This window comes from Gymnoscopelus braueri (assembly GCF_963280865.1).
Source record: "Gymnoscopelus braueri genome assembly, chromosome: 13".
Taxonomy (NCBI): Eukaryota; Metazoa; Chordata; class Actinopteri; order Myctophiformes; family Myctophidae; genus Gymnoscopelus; species Gymnoscopelus braueri.
The window spans coordinates 40649262-40670261 of NC_137615.1; the positions used below are offsets into that span (position 1 = coordinate 40649262).

Below are 21000 nucleotides of genomic sequence, written 5' to 3' on the forward strand. Positions count from 1 at the left end.
CATGGAACAGGCTGGACTAGGCTAGACTAGAGTGTACTAGGCTGTACCAGACTCTAATACTCTCTATTAGGCTTTACTAGTCCCTTGTCAGCCCTGTAGATACTCAGACCATAGGGACTAAACACTGCGTACACGGGCCATAGCTTGTGTGTTCACGAGCAATAGTTTCGCATGAGCCTTTGTAGGCCACAGTAAAGTACTGGCTTCTATAGCCTAATAGAGCCCAGTAAAGCCTAGCAAAGCCTACTAGAGCTTAAAACAGCCTATTAGAGACCAGTAGAGTCTAGTACAGTACAGTACAGTACAGTACAGCCTAGTGCACCCAAGACTAGTATAGTCCAGCCTGTTGGGAGAACAGAGTAGTGGAGGTTGGTATAGGCTATACTAGCATGGAACAGGCTGGACTAGGCTAGACTAGAGTGTACTAGGCTGTACCAGACTCTAATACTCTCTATTAGGCTTTACTAGTCCCTTGTCAGCCCTCTAGATACTCAGACCATAGGGACTAAACACTGCGTACACGGGCCATAGCTTGTGTGTTCACGAGCAATAGTTTCGCATGAGCCTTTGTAGGCCACAGTAAAGTACTGGCTTCTATAGCCTAATAGAGCCCAGTAAAGCCTAGCAAAGCCTACTAGAGCTTAAAACAGCCTATTAGAGACCAGTAGAGTCTAGTACAGTACAGTACAGTACAGTACAGCCTAGTGCACCCAAGACTAGTATAGTCCAGCCTGTTGGGAGAACAGAGTAGTGGAGGTTGGTATAGGCTATACTAGCATGGAACAGGCTGGACTAGGCTAGACTAGAGTGTACTAGGCTGTACCAGACTCTAATACTCTCTATTAGGCTTTACTAGTCCCTTGTCAGCCCTGTAGATACTCAGACCATAGGGACTAAACACTGTGTACACGGGCCATAGCTTGTGTGTTCACGAGCAATAGTTTCGCATGAGCCTTTGTAGGCCACAGTAAAGTACTGGCTTCTATAGCCTAATAGTAAAGCCTAGCAAAGCCTACTAGAGCTTAAAACAGCCTATTAGAGACCAGTAGAGTCTAGTACAGTACAGTACAGTACAGTACAGTACACTACAGTACAGTACAGCCTAGTGCACCCAAGACTAGTATAGTCCAGCCTGTTGGGAGAACAGAGTAGTGGAGGTTGGTATAGGCTATGCTAGCATGAAACAGGCTGGACTAGGCTAGACTAGAGTGTACTAGGCTGTACCAGACTCTAATACTCTCTATTAGGCTTTACTAGTCCCTTTTCAGCCCTCTAGATACTCAGACCATAGGGACTAAACACTGCGTACACGGGCCATAGCTTGTGTGTTCACGAGCAATAGTTTTGCATGAGCCTTTGTAGGCCACAGTAAAGTACTGGCTTCTATAGCCTAATAGAGCCCAGTAAAGCCTAGCAAAGCCTACTAGAGCTTAAAACAGCCTATTAGAGACCAGTAGAGTCTAGTACAGTACAGTACAGTACAGTACAGTACAGTACAGTACAGTACAGCCTAGTGCACCCAAGACTAGTATAGTCCAGCCTGTTGGGAGAACAGAGTAGTGGAGGTTGGTATAGGCTATACTAGCATGGAACAGGCTGGACTAGGCTAGACTAGAGTGTACTAGGCTGTACCAGACTCTAATACTCTCTATTAGGCTTTACTAGTCCCTTGTCAGCCCTCTAGATACTCAGACCATAGGGACTAAACACTGCGTACACGGGCCATAGCTTGTGTGTTCACGAGCAATAGTTTCGCATGAGCCTTTGTAGGCCACAGTAAAGTACTGGCTTCTATAGCCTAATAGAGCCCAGTAAAGCCTAGCAAAGCCTACTAGAGCTTAAAACAGCCTATTAGAGACCAGTAGAGTCTAGTACAGTACAGTACAGTACAATACAGTACAGTACAGTACAGTACAGTACAGTACAGTACAGTACAGTACAGTACAGTACAGTACAGTACAGTACAGCCTAGTGCACCCAAGACTAGTATAGTCCAGCCTGTTGGGAGAACAGAGTAGTGGAGGTTGGTATAGGCTATACTAGCATGGAACAGGCTGGACTAGGCTAGACTAGAGTGTACTAGGCTGTACCAGACTCTAATACTCTCTATTAGGCTTTACTAGTCCCTTGTCAGCCCTCTAGATACTCAGACCATAGGGACTAAACACTGCGTACACGGGCCATAGCTTGTGTGTTCACGAGCAATAGTTTTGCATGAGCCTTTGTAGGCCACAGTAAAGTACTGGCTTCTATAGCCTAATAGAGCCCAGTAAAGCCTAGCAAAGCCTACTAGAGCTTAAAACAGCCTATTAGAGACCAGTCGAGTCTAGTACAGTACAGTACAGTACAGTACAGTACAGTACAGTACAGTACAGTACAGTACAGTACAGTACAGCCTAGTGCACCCAAGACTAGTATAGTCCAGCCTGTTGGGAGAACAGAGTAGTGGAGGTTGGTATAGGCTATACTAGCATGGAACAGGCTGGACTAGGCTAGACTAGAGTGTACTAGGCTGTACCAGACTCTAATACTCTCTATTAGGCTTTACTAGTCCCTTGTCAGCCCTCTAGATACTCAGACCATAGGGACTAAACACTGCGTACACGGGCCATAGCTTGTGTGTTCACGAGCAATAGTTTCGCATGAGCCTTTGTAGGCCACAGTAAAGTACTGGCTTCTATAGCCTAATAGAGCCCAGTAAAGCCTAGCAAAGCCTACTAGAGCTTAAAACAGCCTATTAGAGACCAGTAGAGTCTAGTACAGTACAGTACAGTACAGCCTAGTGCACCCAAGACTAGTATAGTCCAGCCTGTTGGGAGAACAGAGTAGTGGAGGTTGGTATAGGCTATACTAGCATGGAACAGGCTGGACTAGGCTAGACTAGAGTGTACTAGGCTGTACCAGACTCTAATACTCTCTATTAGGCTTTACTAGTCCCTTGTCAGCCCTCTAGATACTCAGACCATAGGGACTAAACACTGCGTACACGGGCCATAGCTTGTGTGTTCACGAGCAATAGTTTCGCATGAGCCTTTGTAGGCCACAGTAAAGTACTGGCTTCTATAGCCTAATAGAGCCCAGTAAAGCCTAGCAAAGCCTACTAGAGCTTAAAACAGCCTATTAGAGACCAGTAGAGTCTAGTACAGTACAGTACAGTACAGTACAGTACAGCCTAGTGCACCCAAGACTAGTATAGTCCAGCCTGTTGGGAGAACAGAGTAGTGGAGGTTGGTATAGGCTATACTAGCATGGAACAGGCTGGACTAGGCTAGACTAGAGTGTACTAGGCTGTACCAGACTCTAATACTCTCTATTAGGCTTTACTAGTCCCTTGTCAGCCCTCTAGATACTCAGACCATAGGGACTAAACACTGCGTACACGGGCCATAGCTTGTGTGTTCACGAGCAATAGTTTCGCATGAGCCTTTGTAGGCCACAGTAAAGTACTGGCTTCTATAGCCTAATAGAGCCCAGTAAAGCCTAGCAAAGCCTACTAGAGCTTAAAACAGCCTATTAGAGACCAGTAGAGTCTAGTACAGTACAGTACAGTACAGTACAGTACAGTACAGTACAGTACAGTACAGTACAGCCTAGTGCACCCAAGACTAGTATAGTCCAGCCTGTTGGGAGAACAGAGTAGTGGAGGTTGGTATAGGCTATACTAGCATGGAACAGGCTGGACTAGGCTAGACTAGAGTGTACTAGGCTGTACCAGACTCTAATACTCTCTATTAGGCTTTACTAGTCCCTTGTCAGCCCTCTAGATACTCAGACCATAGGGACTAAACACTGCGTACACGGGCCATAGCTTGTGTGTTCACGAGCAATAGTTTCGCATGAGCCTTTGTAGGCCACAGTAAAGTACTGGCTTCTATAGCCTAATAGAGCCCAGTAAAGCCTAGCAAAGCCTACTAGAGCTTAAAACAGCCTATTAGAGACCAGTAGAGTCTAGTACAGTACAGTACAGTACAGTACAGTACAGTACAGCCTAGTGCACCCAAGACTAGTATAGTCCAGCCTGTTGGGAGAACAGAGTAGTGGAGGTTGGTATAGGCTATACTAGCATGGAACAGGCTGGACTAGGCTAGACTAGAGTGTACTAGGCTGTACCAGACTCTAATACTCTCTATTAGGCTTTACTAGTCCCTTGTCAGCCCTCTAGATACTCAGACCATAGGGACTAAACACTGCGTACACGGGCCATAGCTTGTGTGTTCACGAGCAATAGTTTCGCATGAGCCTTTGTAGGCCACAGTAAAGTACTGGCTTCTATAGCCTAATAGAGCCCAGTAAAGCCTAGCAAAGCCTACTAGAGCTTAAAACAGCCTATTAGAGACCAGTAGAGTCTAGTACAGTACAGTACAGTACAGTACAGTACAGTACAGTACAGTACAGCCTAGTGCACCCAAGACTAGTATAGTCCAGCCTGTTGGGAGAACAGAGTAGTGGAGGTTGGTATAGGCTATACTAGCATGGAACAGGCTGGACTAGGCTAGACTAGAGTGTACTAGGCTGTACCAGACTCTAATACTCTCTATTAGGCTTTACTAGTCCCTTGTCAGCCCTCTAGATACTCAGACCATAGGGACTAAACACTGCGTACACGGGCCATAGCTTGTGTGTTCACGAGCAATAGTTTCGCATGAGCCTTTGTAGGCCACAGTAAAGTACTGGCTTCTATAGCCTAATAGAGCCCAGTAAAGCCTAGCAAAGCCTACTAGAGCTTAAAACAGCCTATTAGAGACCAGTAGAGTCTAGTACAGTACAGTACAGTACAGTACAGTACAGTACAGTACAGCCTAGTGCACCCAAGACTAGTATAGTCCAGCCTGTTGGGAGAACAGAGTAGTGGAGGTTGGTATAGGCTATACTAGCATGGAACAGGCTGGACTAGGCTAGACTAGAGTGTACTAGGCTGTACCAGACTCTAATACTCTCTATTAGGCTTTACTAGTCCCTTGTCAGCCCTCTAGATACTCAGACCATAGGGACTAAACACTGCGTACACGGGCCATAGCTTGTGTGTTCACGAGCAATAGTTTCGCATGAGCCTTTGTAGGCCACAGTAAAGTACTGGCTTCTATAGCCTAATAGAGCCCAGTAAAGCCTAGCAAAGCCTACTAGAGCTTAAAACAGCCTATTAGAGACCAGTAGAGTCTAGTACAGTACAGTACAGTACAGTACAGTACAGTACAGTACAGTACAGTACAGCCTAGTGCACCCAAGACTAGTATAGTCCAGCCTGTTGGGAGAACAGAGTAGTGGAGGTTGGTATAGGCTATACTAGCATGGAACAGGCTGGACTAGGCTAGACTAGAGTGTACTAGGCTGTACCAGACTCTAATACTCTCTATTAGGCTTTACTAGTCCCTTGTCAGCCCTCTAGATACTCAGACCATAGGGACTAAACACTGCGTACACGGGCCATAGCTTGTGTGTTCACGAGCAATAGTTTCGCATGAGCCTTTGTAGGCCACAGTAAAGTACTGGCTTCTATAGCCTAATAGAGCCCAGTAAAGCCTAGCAAAGCCTACTAGAGCTTAAAACAGCCTATTAGAGACCAGTAGAGTCTAGTACAGTACAGTACAGTACAGTACAGTACAGTACAGTACAGCCTAGTGCACCCAAGACTAGTATAGTCCAGCCTGTTGGGAGAACAGAGTAGTGGAGGTTGGTATAGGCTATACTAGCATGGAACAGGCTGGACTAGGCTAGACTAGAGTGTACTAGGCTGTACCAGACTCTAATACTCTCTATTAGGCTTTACTAGTCCCTTGTCAGCCCTCTAGATACTCAGACCATAGGGACTAAACACTGCGTACACGGGCCATAGCTTGTGTGTTCACGAGCAATAGTTTCGCATGAGCCTTTGTAGGCCACAGTAAAGTACTGGCTTCTATAGCCTAATAGAGCCCAGTAAAGCCTAGCAAAGCCTACTAGAGCTTAAAACAGCCTATTAGAGACCAGTAGAATCTAGTACAGTACAGTACAGTACAGTACAGCCTAGTGCACCCAAGACTAGTATAGTCCAGCCTGTTGGGAGAACAGAGTAGTGGAGGTTGGTATAGGCTATACTAGCATGGAACAGGCTGGACTAGGCTAGACTAGAGTGTACTAGGCTGTACCAGACTCTAATACTCTCTATTAGGCTTTACTAGTCCCTTGTCAGCCCTCTAGATACTCAGACCATAGGGACTAAACACTGCGTACACGGGCCATAGCTTGTGTGTTCACGAGCAATAGTTTCGCATGAGCCTTTGTAGGCCACAGTAAAGTACTGGCTTCTATAGCCTAATAGAGCCCAGTAAAGCCTAGCAAAGCCTACTAGAGCTTAAAACAGCCTATTAGAGACCAGTAGAGTCTAGTACAGTACAGTACAGTACAGTACAGTACAGTACAGTACAGTACAGCCTAGTGCACCCAAGACTAGTATAGTCCAGCCTGTTGGGAGAACAGAGTAGTGGAGGTTGGTATAGGCTATACTAGCATGGAACAGGCTGGACTAGGCTAGACTAGAGTGTACTAGGCTGTACCAGACTCTAATACTCTCTATTAGGCTTTACTAGTCCCTTGTCAGCCCTCTAGATACTCAGACCATAGGGACTAAACACTGCGTACACGGGCCATAGCTTGTGTGTTCACAAGCAATAGTTTCGCATGAGCCTTTGTAGGCCAGAGTAAAGTACTGGCTTCTATAGCCTAATAGAGCCCAGTAAAGCCTAGCAAAGCCTACTAGTATTTAAAACAGCCTATTAGAGACCAGTCGAGTCTAGTACAGTACAGTACAGTACAGTACAGTACAGTACAGTACAGTACAGTACAGTACAGTACAGTACAGTACAGTACAGTACAGTACAGTACAGCCTAGTGTACCCAAGACTAGTATAGTCCAGCCTGTTGGGAGAACAGAGTAGTGGAGGTTGGTATAGGCTATACTAGCATGGAACAGGCTGGACTAGGCTAGACTAGAGTGTACTAGGCTGTACCAGACTCTAATACTCTCTATTAGGCTTTACTAGTCCCTTGTCAGCCCTCTAGATACTCAGACCATAGGGACTAAACACTGCGTACACGGGCCATAGCTTGTGTGTTCACGAGCAATAGTTTCGCATGAGCCTTTGTAGGCCACAGTAAAGTACTGGCTTCTATAGCCTAATAGAGCCCAGTAAAGCCTAGCAAAGCCTACTAGAGCTTAAAACAGCCTATTAGAGACCAGTAGAGTCTAGTACAGTACAGTACAGTACAGTACAGTACAGCCTAGTGCACCCAAGACTAGTATAGTCCAGCCTGTTGGGAGAACAGAGTAGTGGAGGTTGGTATAGGCTATACTAGCATGGAACAGGCTGGACTAGGCTAGACTAGAGTGTACTAGGCTGTACCAGACTCTAATACTCTCTATTAGGCTTTACTAGTCCCTTGTCAGCCCTCTAGATACTCAGACCATAGGGACTAAACACTGCGTACACGGGCCATAGCTTGTGTGTTCACGAGCAATAGTTTCGCATGAGCCTTTGTAGGCCACAGTAAAGTACTGGCTTCTATAGCCTAATAGAGCCCAGTAAAGCCTAGCAAAGCCTACTAGAGCTTAAAACAGCCTATTAGAGACCAGTAGAGTCTAGTACAGTACAGTACAGTACAGTACAGTACAGTACAGTACAGTACAGTACAGTACAGTACAGTACAGTACAGTACAGTACAGCCTAGTGCACCCAAGACTAGTATAGTCCAGCCTGTTGGGAGAACAGAGTAGTGGAGGTTGGTATAGGCTATACTAGCATGGAACAGGCTGGACTAGGCTAGACTAGAGTGTACTAGGCTGTACCAGACTCTAATACTCTCTATTAGGCTTTACTAGTCCCTTGTCAGCCCTCTAGATACTCAGACCATAGGGACTAAACACTGCGTACACGGGCCATAGCTTGTGTGTTCACGAGCAATAGTTTCGCATGAGCCTTTGTAGGCCACAGTAAAGTACTGGCTTCTATAGCCTAATAGAGCCCAGTAAAGCCTAGCAAAGCCTACTAGAGCTTAAAACAGCCTATTAGAGACCAGTAGAGTCTAGTACAGTACAGTACAGTACAGTACAGTACAGTACAGTACAGTACAGTACAGCCTAGTGCACCCAAGACTAGTATAGTCCAGCCTGTTGGGAGAACAGAGTAGTGGAGGTTGGTATAGGCTATACTAGCATGGAACAGGCTGGACTAGGCTAGACTAGAGTGTACTAGGCTGTACCAGACTCTAATACTCTCTATTAGGCTTTACTAGTCCCTTGTCAGCCCTCTAGATACTCAGACCATAGGGACTAAACACTGCGTACACGGGCCATAGCTTGTGTGTTCACGAGCAATAGTTTCGCATGAGCCTTTGTAGGCCACAGTAAAGTACTGGCTTCTATAGCCTAATAGAGCCCAGTAAAGCCTAGCAAAGCCTACTAGAGCTTAAAACAGCCTATTAGAGACCAGTAGAGTCTAGTACAGTACAGTACAGTACAGTACAGTACAGTACAGCCTAGTGCACCCAAGACTAGTATAGTCCAGCCTGTTGGGAGAACAGAGTAGTGGAGGTTGGTATAGGCTATACTAGCATGGAACAGGCTGGACTAGGCTAGACTAGAGTGTACTAGGCTGTACCAGACTCTAATACTCTCTATTAGGCTTTACTAGTCCCTTGTCAGCCCTCTAGATACTCAGACCATAGGGACTAAACACTGCGTACACGGGCCATAGCTTGTGTGTTCACGAGCAATAGTTTCGCATGAGCCTTTGTAGGCCACAGTAAAGTACTGGCTTCTATAGCCTAATAGAGCCCAGTAAAGCCTAGCAAAGCCTACTAGAGCTTAAAACAGCCTATTAGAGACCAGTAGAGTCTAGTACAGTACAGTACAGTACAGTACAGTACAGCCTAGTGCACCCAAGACTAGTATAGTCCAGCCTGTTGGGAGAACAGAGTAGTGGAGGTTGGTATAGGCTATACTAGCATGGAACAGGCTGGACTAGGCTAGACTAGAGTGTACTAGGCTGTACCAGACTCTAATACTCTCTATTAGGCTTTACTAGTCCCTTGTCAGCCCTCTAGATACTCAGACCATAGGGACTAAACACTGCGTACACGGGCCATAGCTTGTGTGTTCACGAGCAATAGTTTCGCATGAGCCTTTGTAGGCCACAGTAAAGTACTGGCTTCTATAGCCTAATAGAGCCCAGTAAAGCCTAGCAAAGCCTACTAGAGCTTAAAACAGCCTATCAGAGACCAGTATAGTCTAGTACAGTACAGTACAGTACAGCCTAGTGCACCCAAGACTAGTATAGTCCAGCCTGTTGGGAGAACAGAGTAGGGGAGGGTGGTATAGGCTATACTAGCATGGAACAGGCTGGACTAGGCTAGACTAGATTTTACTAGGCTGTACCAGACTCTAATACTCTCTATTAGGCTTTACTAGTCCCTTGTCAGCCCTGTAGATACTCAGACCATAGGGACTAACCACTGAGTACACGGGCCATAGCTTGTGTGTTCACGAGCAATTGTTTTGCATGAGCCTTTGTAGGCCAAAGTAAAGTACTGGCTTCTATAGCCTAATAGAGCCCAGTAAAGCCTAGAAAAGCCTACTAGAGCTTAAAACAGCCTATTAGAGACTAAGCAATAGTCCAGCCTTTTGATGGAACAGACTAGGGGAGGGCGATATAGGCTCTACTAGCATGGAACAGACTGGACTAGTTAAGACTAGGTTAAACTAGGCTCTACTAGGCTCTATTAGGTTGTACTAGGCTGTAATAGTCTGGACTAGGCTGTAATAGGCTGGACTAAGCTGTAATAGGCTGGACTAGGCTTTAATAGGCGGGACTAAGCTGGACTAGGCTTGAATAGGTTGGACTAGCCTGGACTAAGCTGTAATAGGCTGGACTAGGCTATAATAGGTGGGACTAGGCTGGACTAGGCTTTAATAGGCTGGACTAGGCTATAATAGGCTGGACTAGGTTATAATAGGCTGGACTAGGCTGGACTAGGCTGGACTAGGCTGTAATAGGCTGGACTAGGCTGTACTAGGCGGGAATTGGCGAGAAACAGCGTCCCGGGAGGTCACATGATGGTAAACGCCATTTACCATAGCATAGTATGGGAGGTGTACACAATGTACACAGCCCATAGTTCTAATATTAGGCTGACTATGGCTCTCCACTGCCCCCCATTGAGAAAATATAGTCGGCATAGAAGTGTTCACGAAAGGTAGTCGCAAGTGTTCACTTCCCATAGCAACTATGGGAAGTGAACGACTACGTGTACACCGAGCCTAGTCTGTTCACGGGCCATAGCATTTAACATTGAGCACTACCTGCCGTGAACACCCTTATTATTGTTACATGTATAAAATTATTAAACATGTCAATAATTTATTTGTATATTTGAATTATTTTGTCATATTTGAAGCCTGAAAAGCAAACAGAAGTTCCAATTTTCAATGCCAAACACACAATTAAATTGTATTTACCATATTATTTGAGTCTGCTGCCCAGAGTCTATTGGTCATTCCTCGTACCAGGTTGGGCGGCCATAGTTGAATGGTTAATGTTCCTGCAAGACACTTAACTTAACTTTCTTAAATGGAGAAAGGTCAAAAACAAAAAGGAATGGAATGCACTTCCACAGGTCAGAGCTGGGACGAAAACATTTCAGCCTCTTTGGACATTTTTAAGAACCACTTACAAACACTTACAAAATAAACAAGCATTTATGGAATGTCTTAGATTTTTTTCAATCATTTGAATGTTTCATGCCGTGTTTTTATTTCTGCTGTACGTAAAGCACAATGTGAGTTCTCTCTGTGAGAAGTGTTATATACACATACAATGTACATACTTAATTACTTCACCACACCACACCTTCACAAGAGTTGTTGAACATGTTTCACCAGGCAGGTCATTTGTTCATGAGGTAATCAAACGTAGCACTGCACTGGCTTTGACGACATTACATTATAAAACATACATTAACCACTTTAGCCCTATTTTATACATAGGCTATTTGAAAATAGCCGATCTACAAGCTTGTAGATCTGCTATTTTCAAACATTTAGTACTTTTACTTTTGGTACTTTAAGTACATTTTGATACCAATGCTTTTGTACTTTTACTCAAGTAAATAAATCAAAAATGGCCCATTGGGTTACGTTTTCACCCTTTACTATACATATCCTGAACCCAAACCCAAAAATGGAAAACAATTGAAAAGAGCATAGCTTTGGAATGGGGGTAAGATCCCATACAATTTGGATCCAAGGAATTCATTAAAGTGGATATTAAGATTTAAGCACATCTTGACTCTATTACAGGGGGGAAAAAACAGCACACAAGAAATGGAGTTCTCACCAAATGCATTTTCTTAATCCTTGAAGTGTGCATTTTAAGATTCTGCCAGGTACCAGACTGAAATAATGTCCCATGGGGTACAAGAAGTAGCCTTACCAGTTTGTTTTGGGATGTCTGGAGCCTTGTTTTCAAGGCCTAAGGGCAGGTACACACTGAGATCTCAGACTATCTCAGACAATCTTTAGTTTAAGGTGTGTGTGTGTGTGTGTGTGTGTGTGTGTGTGTGTGTGTGTGTGTGTGTGTGTGTGTGTGTGTGTGTGTGTGTGTGTGTGTGTGTGTGTGTGTGTGTGTGTGTGTGTGTGTGTGTGTCGCTTAAAACTTTCCTTCCAGTTTTTGGAAAGCGTACATTTTGATACAGCATGCTTTGATATTAACAAAGAAAATTTACTTTTGAATCCTTAAGCATTTTTAAAAGCACCTACTGGAAACAAATTTGACTGAGCAACTTTCATTTGTAGTTGAGTAATGTTTCACCAGGACTACAATAATGTTAAAACGCGTATGTAAATACAGTATATAATCACAATATTGCTGCCAACATCATCTCTTCCATTACATTACATTACATTACATTACATTACAGTCATTTAGCAGACGCTTTTATCCAAAGCGACTTACAATAAGTGCATTCAACATAGGTAGGGAACGAAACTACTAATACAGCTCAGCCATTTGTATCCATCCCCTGCCTCCCAATTAGTATAACAACTAACTAGCATCCTCCGTCACTCCTATACACAAAACATTTGACCACTCATCCCTTTTATATGGCAGCCATGCTTCTACAAATTCGTCCAAGGTACCCTGACCATGGCCTCTCTTACGTTGCCAAACACGGCATGAATAGAGCCTCAGGTAGCGAGGTAGGTAAGTATCACCATTCACCTTAAAGTGAAAAACTTTTAAAAATCTGGCAACACCGGTCGCAACACAGCTGTCTTGTATGATGATTTAATGTGGCCGTTTAAAAAAGAAACGAGCAATGTTGACATTTCAAGATATGTGGTCTTGGACATGAGAATTTAGAAACAGAACTAACAGGTGGAGTTGCCACTCCACCTGTTAACCCCGTGCAAAGCTCTTACTAATAGATGTCAATTTCCTTTTGTTACTATGACATTCTTGTCTGACCCTAGAACATAGTAAAGTGGATAATAGACACTTTTGTGCAGGAAACATATTTTGGGGGACGGCTCTCAGTTTGACAACATCTCTCTGTGTTTCCCCGCCCAGCTCAACACTATATAACCAGCAGAGAGAAAACATTGTATTACTCAGGAATCAGCTTGTACATGGTGCTGTGTGACTACAGATCAACTACAACGTTCAACATTTAAATTCCAACGACTGGCAAGGACCTTGGATTCATTACTTTAAACATACCTTAAAGGTAAGGACAGCTGCACCAGAAAACCAACACATACGTTTGATGGTGTTACATTTTACAATATAATTGAATGACTGTATTGTACATTATATACTATTATAAGACGATGCTGATGAAATCTTTTAATAATGTCTTAATTAAATACAAATGCAGTCTATTGGGAAGCACTTTGTGAAGTCAAATAATATACTATATGAGGGTTTGTTCAGGTTCAGATAGAGGAACAGTCCACTATGTATGAAGTGCATTTCATGTTTAATATTTAATACTGTATGTCATGAAAACGTCTGAAAACAGGGCGGGGCATATCACAGATTGATTGTCTGGCATGTTTTATTCTCTCCCTCGGTCTCACCTCACTCGGACCAGGACATGGCTTTACATGAAAATGTATTTTATTTGTAAATCTGTGCATATGAAATATGCACAGATCGTGAAAATCTTTGAATATATAATTTTTGAAAGCGAACATTTGTAAAAAATAGTTTGTTCCATGCAGGGACCTCCAGAAGTAAATATATATACACTTTAAAAAAAATAATATATATATATATATATATATATATATATATATATATATATATATATATATATATATATATTCAAAGATTTGCACACATTTTCAAGATTTCTACAAGCTCGTAGCGCGGCATCTACAAATGACACACAGATGAGTTCCAGGTCTTAATGGGTTAAAACTGGCGAGCCCAACAGACATCCACCCCTACACACTCTCGATGCATCTCGATCTTGCAAGGTACCGAACAAGATCGAGGTGCATCTTTTAAAGCTACTCAAATCCTTCTCTTACATCCATCCACAGCTACCTCTCACCTGACCGCAACGATGGCGACCTTTTCCAAGGCCACTGAAACAATTGTCCGTCAGCTCGACCCAGAGGGCAGCGTCGGCCTCATCCCCGTCTACAGTGTTTACAACGCAGATAGGCTGGTTCTCATGAGGCTAGTTGTCAAGAAAAAGAAGACTTTCATCTGGAATAAAACCAAGTACGAGCCATCCCGCTTCACACTCAGTGATCTATTGCTGGGTGAAACACTAAGTTCAGGTATGTCCTACATCATGCTGGGGTGATGCAACTTTGATGATGGAGAGGGCCACTATATTTGAACACTCACTCCAGAGGGCCACATTGCATTATGCTGCTGGGCAGACACCTCTTATGTCCGTATTTTAACTTTTTTCGTAAATGAATGTCGTACTTCGCCATTCTATGTCACACACACAAGTAGCAAAAATAGCCGATCTACAAGCTCAAAACGCGTCGCACCGCGTTTTGAGCTTGTAGATCTGCTATTTTTGTACCATTAATTTTGTACTTTTACTTTACTTTTACTCAAGTGCATTTTGAATTCCGGACTTTTACTGTATCGCCCGTCACTGTTATCTTCACAGTGTTTGTGCTCTCTCTCTCTCTCTCTCTCTCTGTGTGTGTGTGTGTGTGTGTGTGTGTGTGTGTGTGTGTGTGTGTGTGTGTTTTGGGGGGGCAGCAATTCTGCCTGAAAAAGATATACTCTCTTACAAGGGTGCATCCGAGAACATGGTTGATGGGATGGTGGGTGTCAAGGCTGGCGTAGCCGGCGTCACGCTGGGGGCGAAGGTCATTGCCAAGGACAAAAGATCTGTCGGCACGCTCAAGAGAGAGGAAGTGGATGTCAAGAAGCTGCTGAGTGATACCAACGACAGGTTGGAGTCACAGTATTTAAATAATTATATTTTAAAGGTATCCTTCACCCAAAAATATCGGTTAGTCACCCCATGGAGGCTTGAATTCATGGATTTTTTTTTTGGTTTTAGTCGCATTCCTAAGCCAATCATTTGCTAGGCTGCACTAGCCTTCCTGCTTTCGTGTATAAAGGGGCGGGTTTAAAATCAGCACGGATGCGCCTGATCCCATTGGTTCACCGATCTGTCCGTCAGCCCCCGCCCCGTCAACACAACATTACGAGCGACGCCCACTGCACTCTGGTTGGTTGGGGAAATTAAACACTTCCTATACCGGGTACACCGACGCGCTGGTCCAGGCTTTTATTTTTTAGCAAAACTAAACAATAAAAGCCTGGAGATCGAGGCCAAGATTTGCTGACCAGCGGACCGGTAGGCAGTAGTTCCGGTAGGAAACACAAAAGAGACTCTTTGTGTCTCCTACCGGAACCGCTGCCGGTCATCAAATTATCGGCTTAAGAATGTGACAAAAATATATATATATATCCATGAATCCATGGGGTGACCAATCGTTAGGAAAAATGTTTTGGGGGTGAACTACTGTATCCCTTTGAGACTAAGAATTCTCTCCCCCATACACGCACGCACGCACACACGCGCGCGCGCACACACACACACACACACACACACACACACACACACACACACACACACACACACACACACCACAAACACCACACACACTCACCACACACACACACACACACACACACACACACACACACACACACACACACACACACACACACACACACACACACACACACACACACACACACACACACACACACACACACACACACACACACTCTCTCTACCTCACATCATGTGTCCCATCTCCTCTGTGTCCAGGAAGGTGAACATGAAACATGTGTTGGTGAAGCAGCTGAAGAAGCTTCGTCAGCCTGTCCTGGCCGTGCTGACGGAGAGGCTCGTCACCACCAGTACCTGCACCCTCTCTGAACACTTTAGCTTTGAAGAGAGCCTGGGACTGACGGTTGAGACCGGCACACCGGTGAGCATTGGGGGCTGAGCGTGTGATTGGATATGTGCAGTGGTGTAGACGAGCATTGGTTCTCCAGGGGGTCCCCAGCCAAATGTGTTAATATAGCATCACAATAATTTTAACCTTTTATAGCCTACTTTGGCTATTCAAAAATAGCAGATCTACAAGCTCATAGCTACGAGCTTGTAGATCTGCTATTTGTTTTTAATCGTGAAAATGTGTGCAAACTTTTGAATATATATATATTTTTTAAGCGAACATTTGTAACTCAAATCTTTGCTTCTGGGGGTCTCTGGAACAACATATTTGAGATAGGGTTCCGTGGCCAAATACATATCATTTTGGGGGTCCTTGACATGGAAAAGTTTGAGAACCACTGGTGTAGAGCAGGCACGTGCACACATAGACGTCAAAGGGGGCTTGAGCCCCTGCCCTTTTACCCATCTGTAAAAGTGCCCTCTCCAGACCATGAACTAGCACACTAGTTTGAAAGAAATGCAAACGCACCCTTTCCATGCCGTACCTGAATGCATTGTTCAAGATAATTGCCTTTTCCAAATTCTCCCGAACTTGAATGCAGCATTTTATGTTGAAAGAATTGCATCTCCAGTGTTGGCTTGAATCTTGTTTATACTTAGTTGAGTGCGGCATCTCGCACCGAAAATAGCCAATCTCCAAGCTCACAACGCCTTGTCTACTCAGGCTTTTGTGAGCCCCATAGACCCACTTGATTCAGTATTTAGATATTTAATATTCATTTTATCAGACACGCCCCCTAGCTCCCTATATATACGAACCCATTGTAACTTCAAACTCCATTTTTAACATGTTATCATCAAAAACACCCGTCCTTGGTTCTGCTGACTCACCCTGCCCTCCTAATACGTGAGGGGGCCGTGTTTTTTCGATAACTTTTTTCATCTATTTTTTAAAAATGTTTTATTGTATACATTTTCTTTCATTTCATTGTGTGTGTGTGTGTGTGTTTGTTTGTTCTCAGGCGAAGGTGAAGACCTGCGCCAAGGTTCGGTGCGACAAAGATGATTCCATGGTCATCCCTCCCGGCACGGTATTCGCCTACAAGCTTGTGGAACTGGACATTGAGAAAGATGGTTTCTTCGGTAAGTAGCCTGATAGGAATTTTGTTTGACTTTTCAAGGTCACATTGACCAACCTTTCTGACATCTAAAGTGCCACTGGCCCCAGATCAGATCACAGCAAATGCCAGTGGTGTAAAGTAAGAACATTTACTCATTTTCTGTACTTTTACTTCTACTCCACTACATCTATTATGACATTATAAAACATACATTAACCACTTTAGCCCTATTTTATGCCTAGGCTATTTGAAAATAGCAGATCTACTTGTGAGCTTGTAGATCTGCTATTTTCCATTCTGGGAACCCATCGCCAAATAAAAAAGGAAAAACAGCGCCCTCTGCTGTTTTTTACTCTTTCACTTAGCTCTGGGGGGAGCAAAATGGAGCACCCATGTGCAAGGAAACCAGGGTTTTGGTCTGCCTTCAGCCTTTCACTTCCGGTGGTGCGACTATGTTTTCATTCCCACTAACAATATTTCTACACGGAACACTAAGACCACTTCTCCCAGAGAACATGGATCGTTTTGGTTATAAGCCCACTTGTTTCTATGATGAAAGAACAAGTTAAAATGTGAATATCTTTCCGTGGTTTTGTCTGCTCCGAGGATGCTATTGTTAAATGAGTTTTTGTTTCTAGTGGGGAAGGATCGGTACACACGTAAATGCCGCCCACTACATTTGATTGGGTAAAGCGCGGCCTGCTTCCTGATCTGAAGGCACGCCCACTTGTAGGCCAGTGCGTACGCGATATGACAAACCCCCCGACAGATTCAAGTGGAGAGCAGAATCTGTTCTTGAGAGATTAGAGCTATTTTCAAACATTTTAGTACTTTTACTTTTGGTACTGAAAGTACATTTTGATACCAATACTTTTGAAGTAAATTTTGAATTCCGGACTTTTACTTGTAACAGAGTACTTCTACATTGCAGTATTGATACTTTTACTTAAGTAAAATATTTTAAGTACTTTTTCCACCACTGGCAAATGTACTGTCCGGACTATATGTGACCACTGTCTGTGCATGAATGCATACCTGTATATGTGTTCATACATGTGTATTTTTCTCAGAGCTGTGCCTGTTTGGTGATGGAGACATTGTGTCTGATGCCATGCCGGAAGATGATGATGGACTGGTTCCCGGTGCGTTTCTATTCACTCGCACGCACGCACGCACGCACGCACGCACGCACGCACGCACGCACGCACGCACGCACGCACGCACGCACGCACGCACGCACGCACGCACGCACGCACGCACGCACGCACACACACACACACACACACACACACACACACACACACACACACACACACACACACACACTTACTCACTCATCAATCTGGGAACCCATATCAAAAAAAAAATTGCTGCAGATAATAATGATGGTGGAATGTATTAATTCTCTATTAATCCACAGAGCTAGAGAACCTGCGGCCGCTGGCAGAGCTTCCCCGGTCCACTGGTTCTGCTCTGTTCCAGAGGTTGTGTGAAGTGCTGAAGGACAGAGATGCTCTCTCGGATGTAGAGAACACTGTGAGTGACACAGAGACCTGACACTTCATTTTTATTCAATGTATAAAATGTTTAATTTTTTTGTTGTTGAAAATAGCAGATCTACAAGCTCACAATGTTCTCAATCTGTTTGTCTCTCATCTACCCATTGTCTGTCTTCTATGTGTTGTCTGTTTATCCATCTGTCTATATTATCTATGTATTTGTCTCTCCACATGTACATCTGTATTTCCATCCACATATTATGTCTATCAATGTGTCTGTTGTTGTCACTGTCACCTGTCTCTCTTGTTAATGGGTCTACTGTATCTCTTTGTCTTTCTTTCAGTTGGATGAGTGGTGCACGGGTGATACACCAGTGCAGACTGAACAAGACGGCTCAGTCAGTCACAGCAACTCTGCAAGTGCTGTATTAGACCTGCTCAGTCACATGGAGAGTGAAGGACCTGGGACCCCTACTGGGACCCCTGGCACCCAAGGGAGCCCCCTGACTGCTGTTCATCTATTGGTCAGCGCCATGGAAGGTTAGCGTGCAAAAACTACATAAACAGGAAGATAAGACTCACAAAGTGAAAAAAATCTTCTTCTTTTAACACATTGGGTGCCAGAGGTTTATTAAAATATTATACGTTGAGTGCCAGCATTTCTTCCATCCACTTGCGTTATACATTTCGTGCTGTGAGAAGCCCCGACGCGGAAATGCATGTAAACAAAGCGTGCGTGCGAGACGGCGGAGGGTCCCGACTAACGCCTGGAACAATAATATTTCCAACGCGACCCTCCATTGCAGCGTGATCGCCGATCGAAAACGGCTCGTTTCCACCACATTAAAAAGAAATGGAGATATTAAGCTTTTAATCAAGGAGATAACATTGAAAACGCCGACCGGAAGGATTTTTGACATGGAGCCAGATCCAGCCTCTTCTTCTCAGAAACTGCTTGGGTGATGTCAAAGTTTCGTTTTAGCGCCCCACGTGGCCCACATGTATAAAAATAGAATTGGGTCAAAAACGGTCCGGACCGTTTTCGGCACTTCTCGTTTGGACCCTCAAAAACGGTCCGGACCGTTTTTGGCATTCAATGTGTTAAAAAAAAATCCTTTTAGCAGGAGCTGAGATTGTTTGACAACTCACAGGTATACACAATGCCTCAAATCATGAACGCAGCGTCCGATTGCCGTGAAATATTGCGCGCACATCTCCACTAGGTCAAGCAAGAAATGCCACAGAAAAAAAAGGTTGGCATTTCTTCCTTGGCCTTGTGGGGATGTGCGTAGAAAGTTTCACGGAAATCGGGCGCTACTTTCATGATCTGAGGCATTTTGTACAAAACGAACTACTCCTGCAAACTTTGGAAGCCAATATTAACCAATAAGGATGGGATATGAAAAATCCGACAAATCGGTCTTGATCACATGACTATAGAGATACTGTGTACCGATTTGTGTGGTGTTAGGACACAATTTGTAGGAGTAATATAAAAAAATGTGTTTTGCAGAAATTGGCACTGTAAAAAAAATAAAACATTGGGGCAGAGGTTCTGCCCTGGCCTCCGTGCCTTGTCGGCCTTGCGGATATAAAAATAGCCTGCTTATTGTGTAAAATAGACTTGACCAATTACCACCGCCCCCCTGTTAAAAAATCGCTATGACTCATCTTTTAATTATTATCATTACAAACTAATAAAATAACCCTCGTTGTAAAAAAACAAAGTTGTCCTTTAAACTTGTGCATAATGTAATCTAACTTTTGTTGTTTATTGTTGTAGCTTTACCTGATGAAGCACTGAACCTCCTGAGTGAGAGCAGTCCTGATGTTCTGGTGGCCGTCAATACCCTGGTCAGTCTAACATTGTCTGTCTGTCTGTCTGTCTGTCTGTCTGTCTGTCTGTCTGTCATCAAAATAAGCTTTAAGTACCAAAAGTTAAATTACTAAAATGTTTGAAAATAGCAGATCTACAAGCTCACAATGCGTTGTGAGCTTGTAGATCGGCTGTTTTAGGGCTTATGTGGTTAATGTATGTTTTCAAATATAATAATGTATATCTGCAAGTACCTAGTAACTAAAGTTTTCAAATAATTGTAGTGGAGTAAAAATAAAATATTTGCCTCTGAGATGTGGTGGAGTAGAAATAAAAGTATTGGAAATTGGAAATACTCCAGTAAGGTAAAAAAAAAAAAAAAACTCAAAATTGTACTTGAGTACAGTACTTGAGCAAATGTACTTAGTTACTTTAAACCACTGATGTCCTGTTAAATTGTATTCCTAATCTGTGGAAGTTACTGATTGGTCTGTTTGTCTGTCTTTTTGCTTGGTCTGTCATATCCTTCCCACAGCTGCACATGCTAGATCTAAAAGATCAGCAGAAGAGCTGCTCTTCTCTTCCTCTGGAGTCCCTGCCCCTCTCCCTACAGGATGACAAGGCTTTCCATTGGGTGCAACAGCTGGTCATCACATCCAATGTGACCCTCAGGACAGAGGCTGGACGGCTGTGGGCGGAGACAGGAAGTGAACCAGGAGTGCTGCCGCTGGTCCTGTGTTTCACAGTTCAAGGACTGTCTTCTCTGTGTGATCAGCCAAATTAAAGAAGTTGTGTGTGTGTGTGTGTGTGTGTGTGTGTGTGTGTGTGTGTGTGTGTGTGTGTGTGTGTGTGTGTGTGTGCGTGTGCGTGTGCGTGTGCGTGTGTGTGTGTGTGTGTGTGTGTGTGTGTGCTCATATCTGTGTGTTAGACTGATCCGCTTTTTGCTATTATGTTTGGAAAATGCTTCAAACCCAATTGTCCATGTTCATTTGACTGAGTCAGTTTCGTGGATTAATTGCAGATTTGGTCAATTTGAACTGTCATTGTTTTGACCTTTTATGGATGTTTTATTTTTATTCTTATT

The 21000-nt window shown here is 43.8% G+C and overlaps 1 protein-coding gene across 1 annotated transcript; it reads left to right on the plus strand.

Annotated features, from left to right (window-relative positions):
* Positions 1–14311: 14311 nt before the first annotated feature.
* Positions 14312–20700, plus strand: LOC308099585 (gasdermin-E-like; the record flags this gene model as incomplete). Its single annotated transcript, XM_080448322.1, has 8 exons — positions 14312–14457; positions 15349–15511; positions 16503–16623; positions 17672–17743; positions 18022–18137; positions 18445–18640; positions 19884–19954; positions 20452–20700. 8 exons carry the CDS (start codon positions 14312–14314, stop codon positions 20698–20700), a joined length of 1134 nt encoding a protein of 377 aa, XP_080304448.1.
* Positions 20701–21000: the final 300 nt, after the last annotated feature.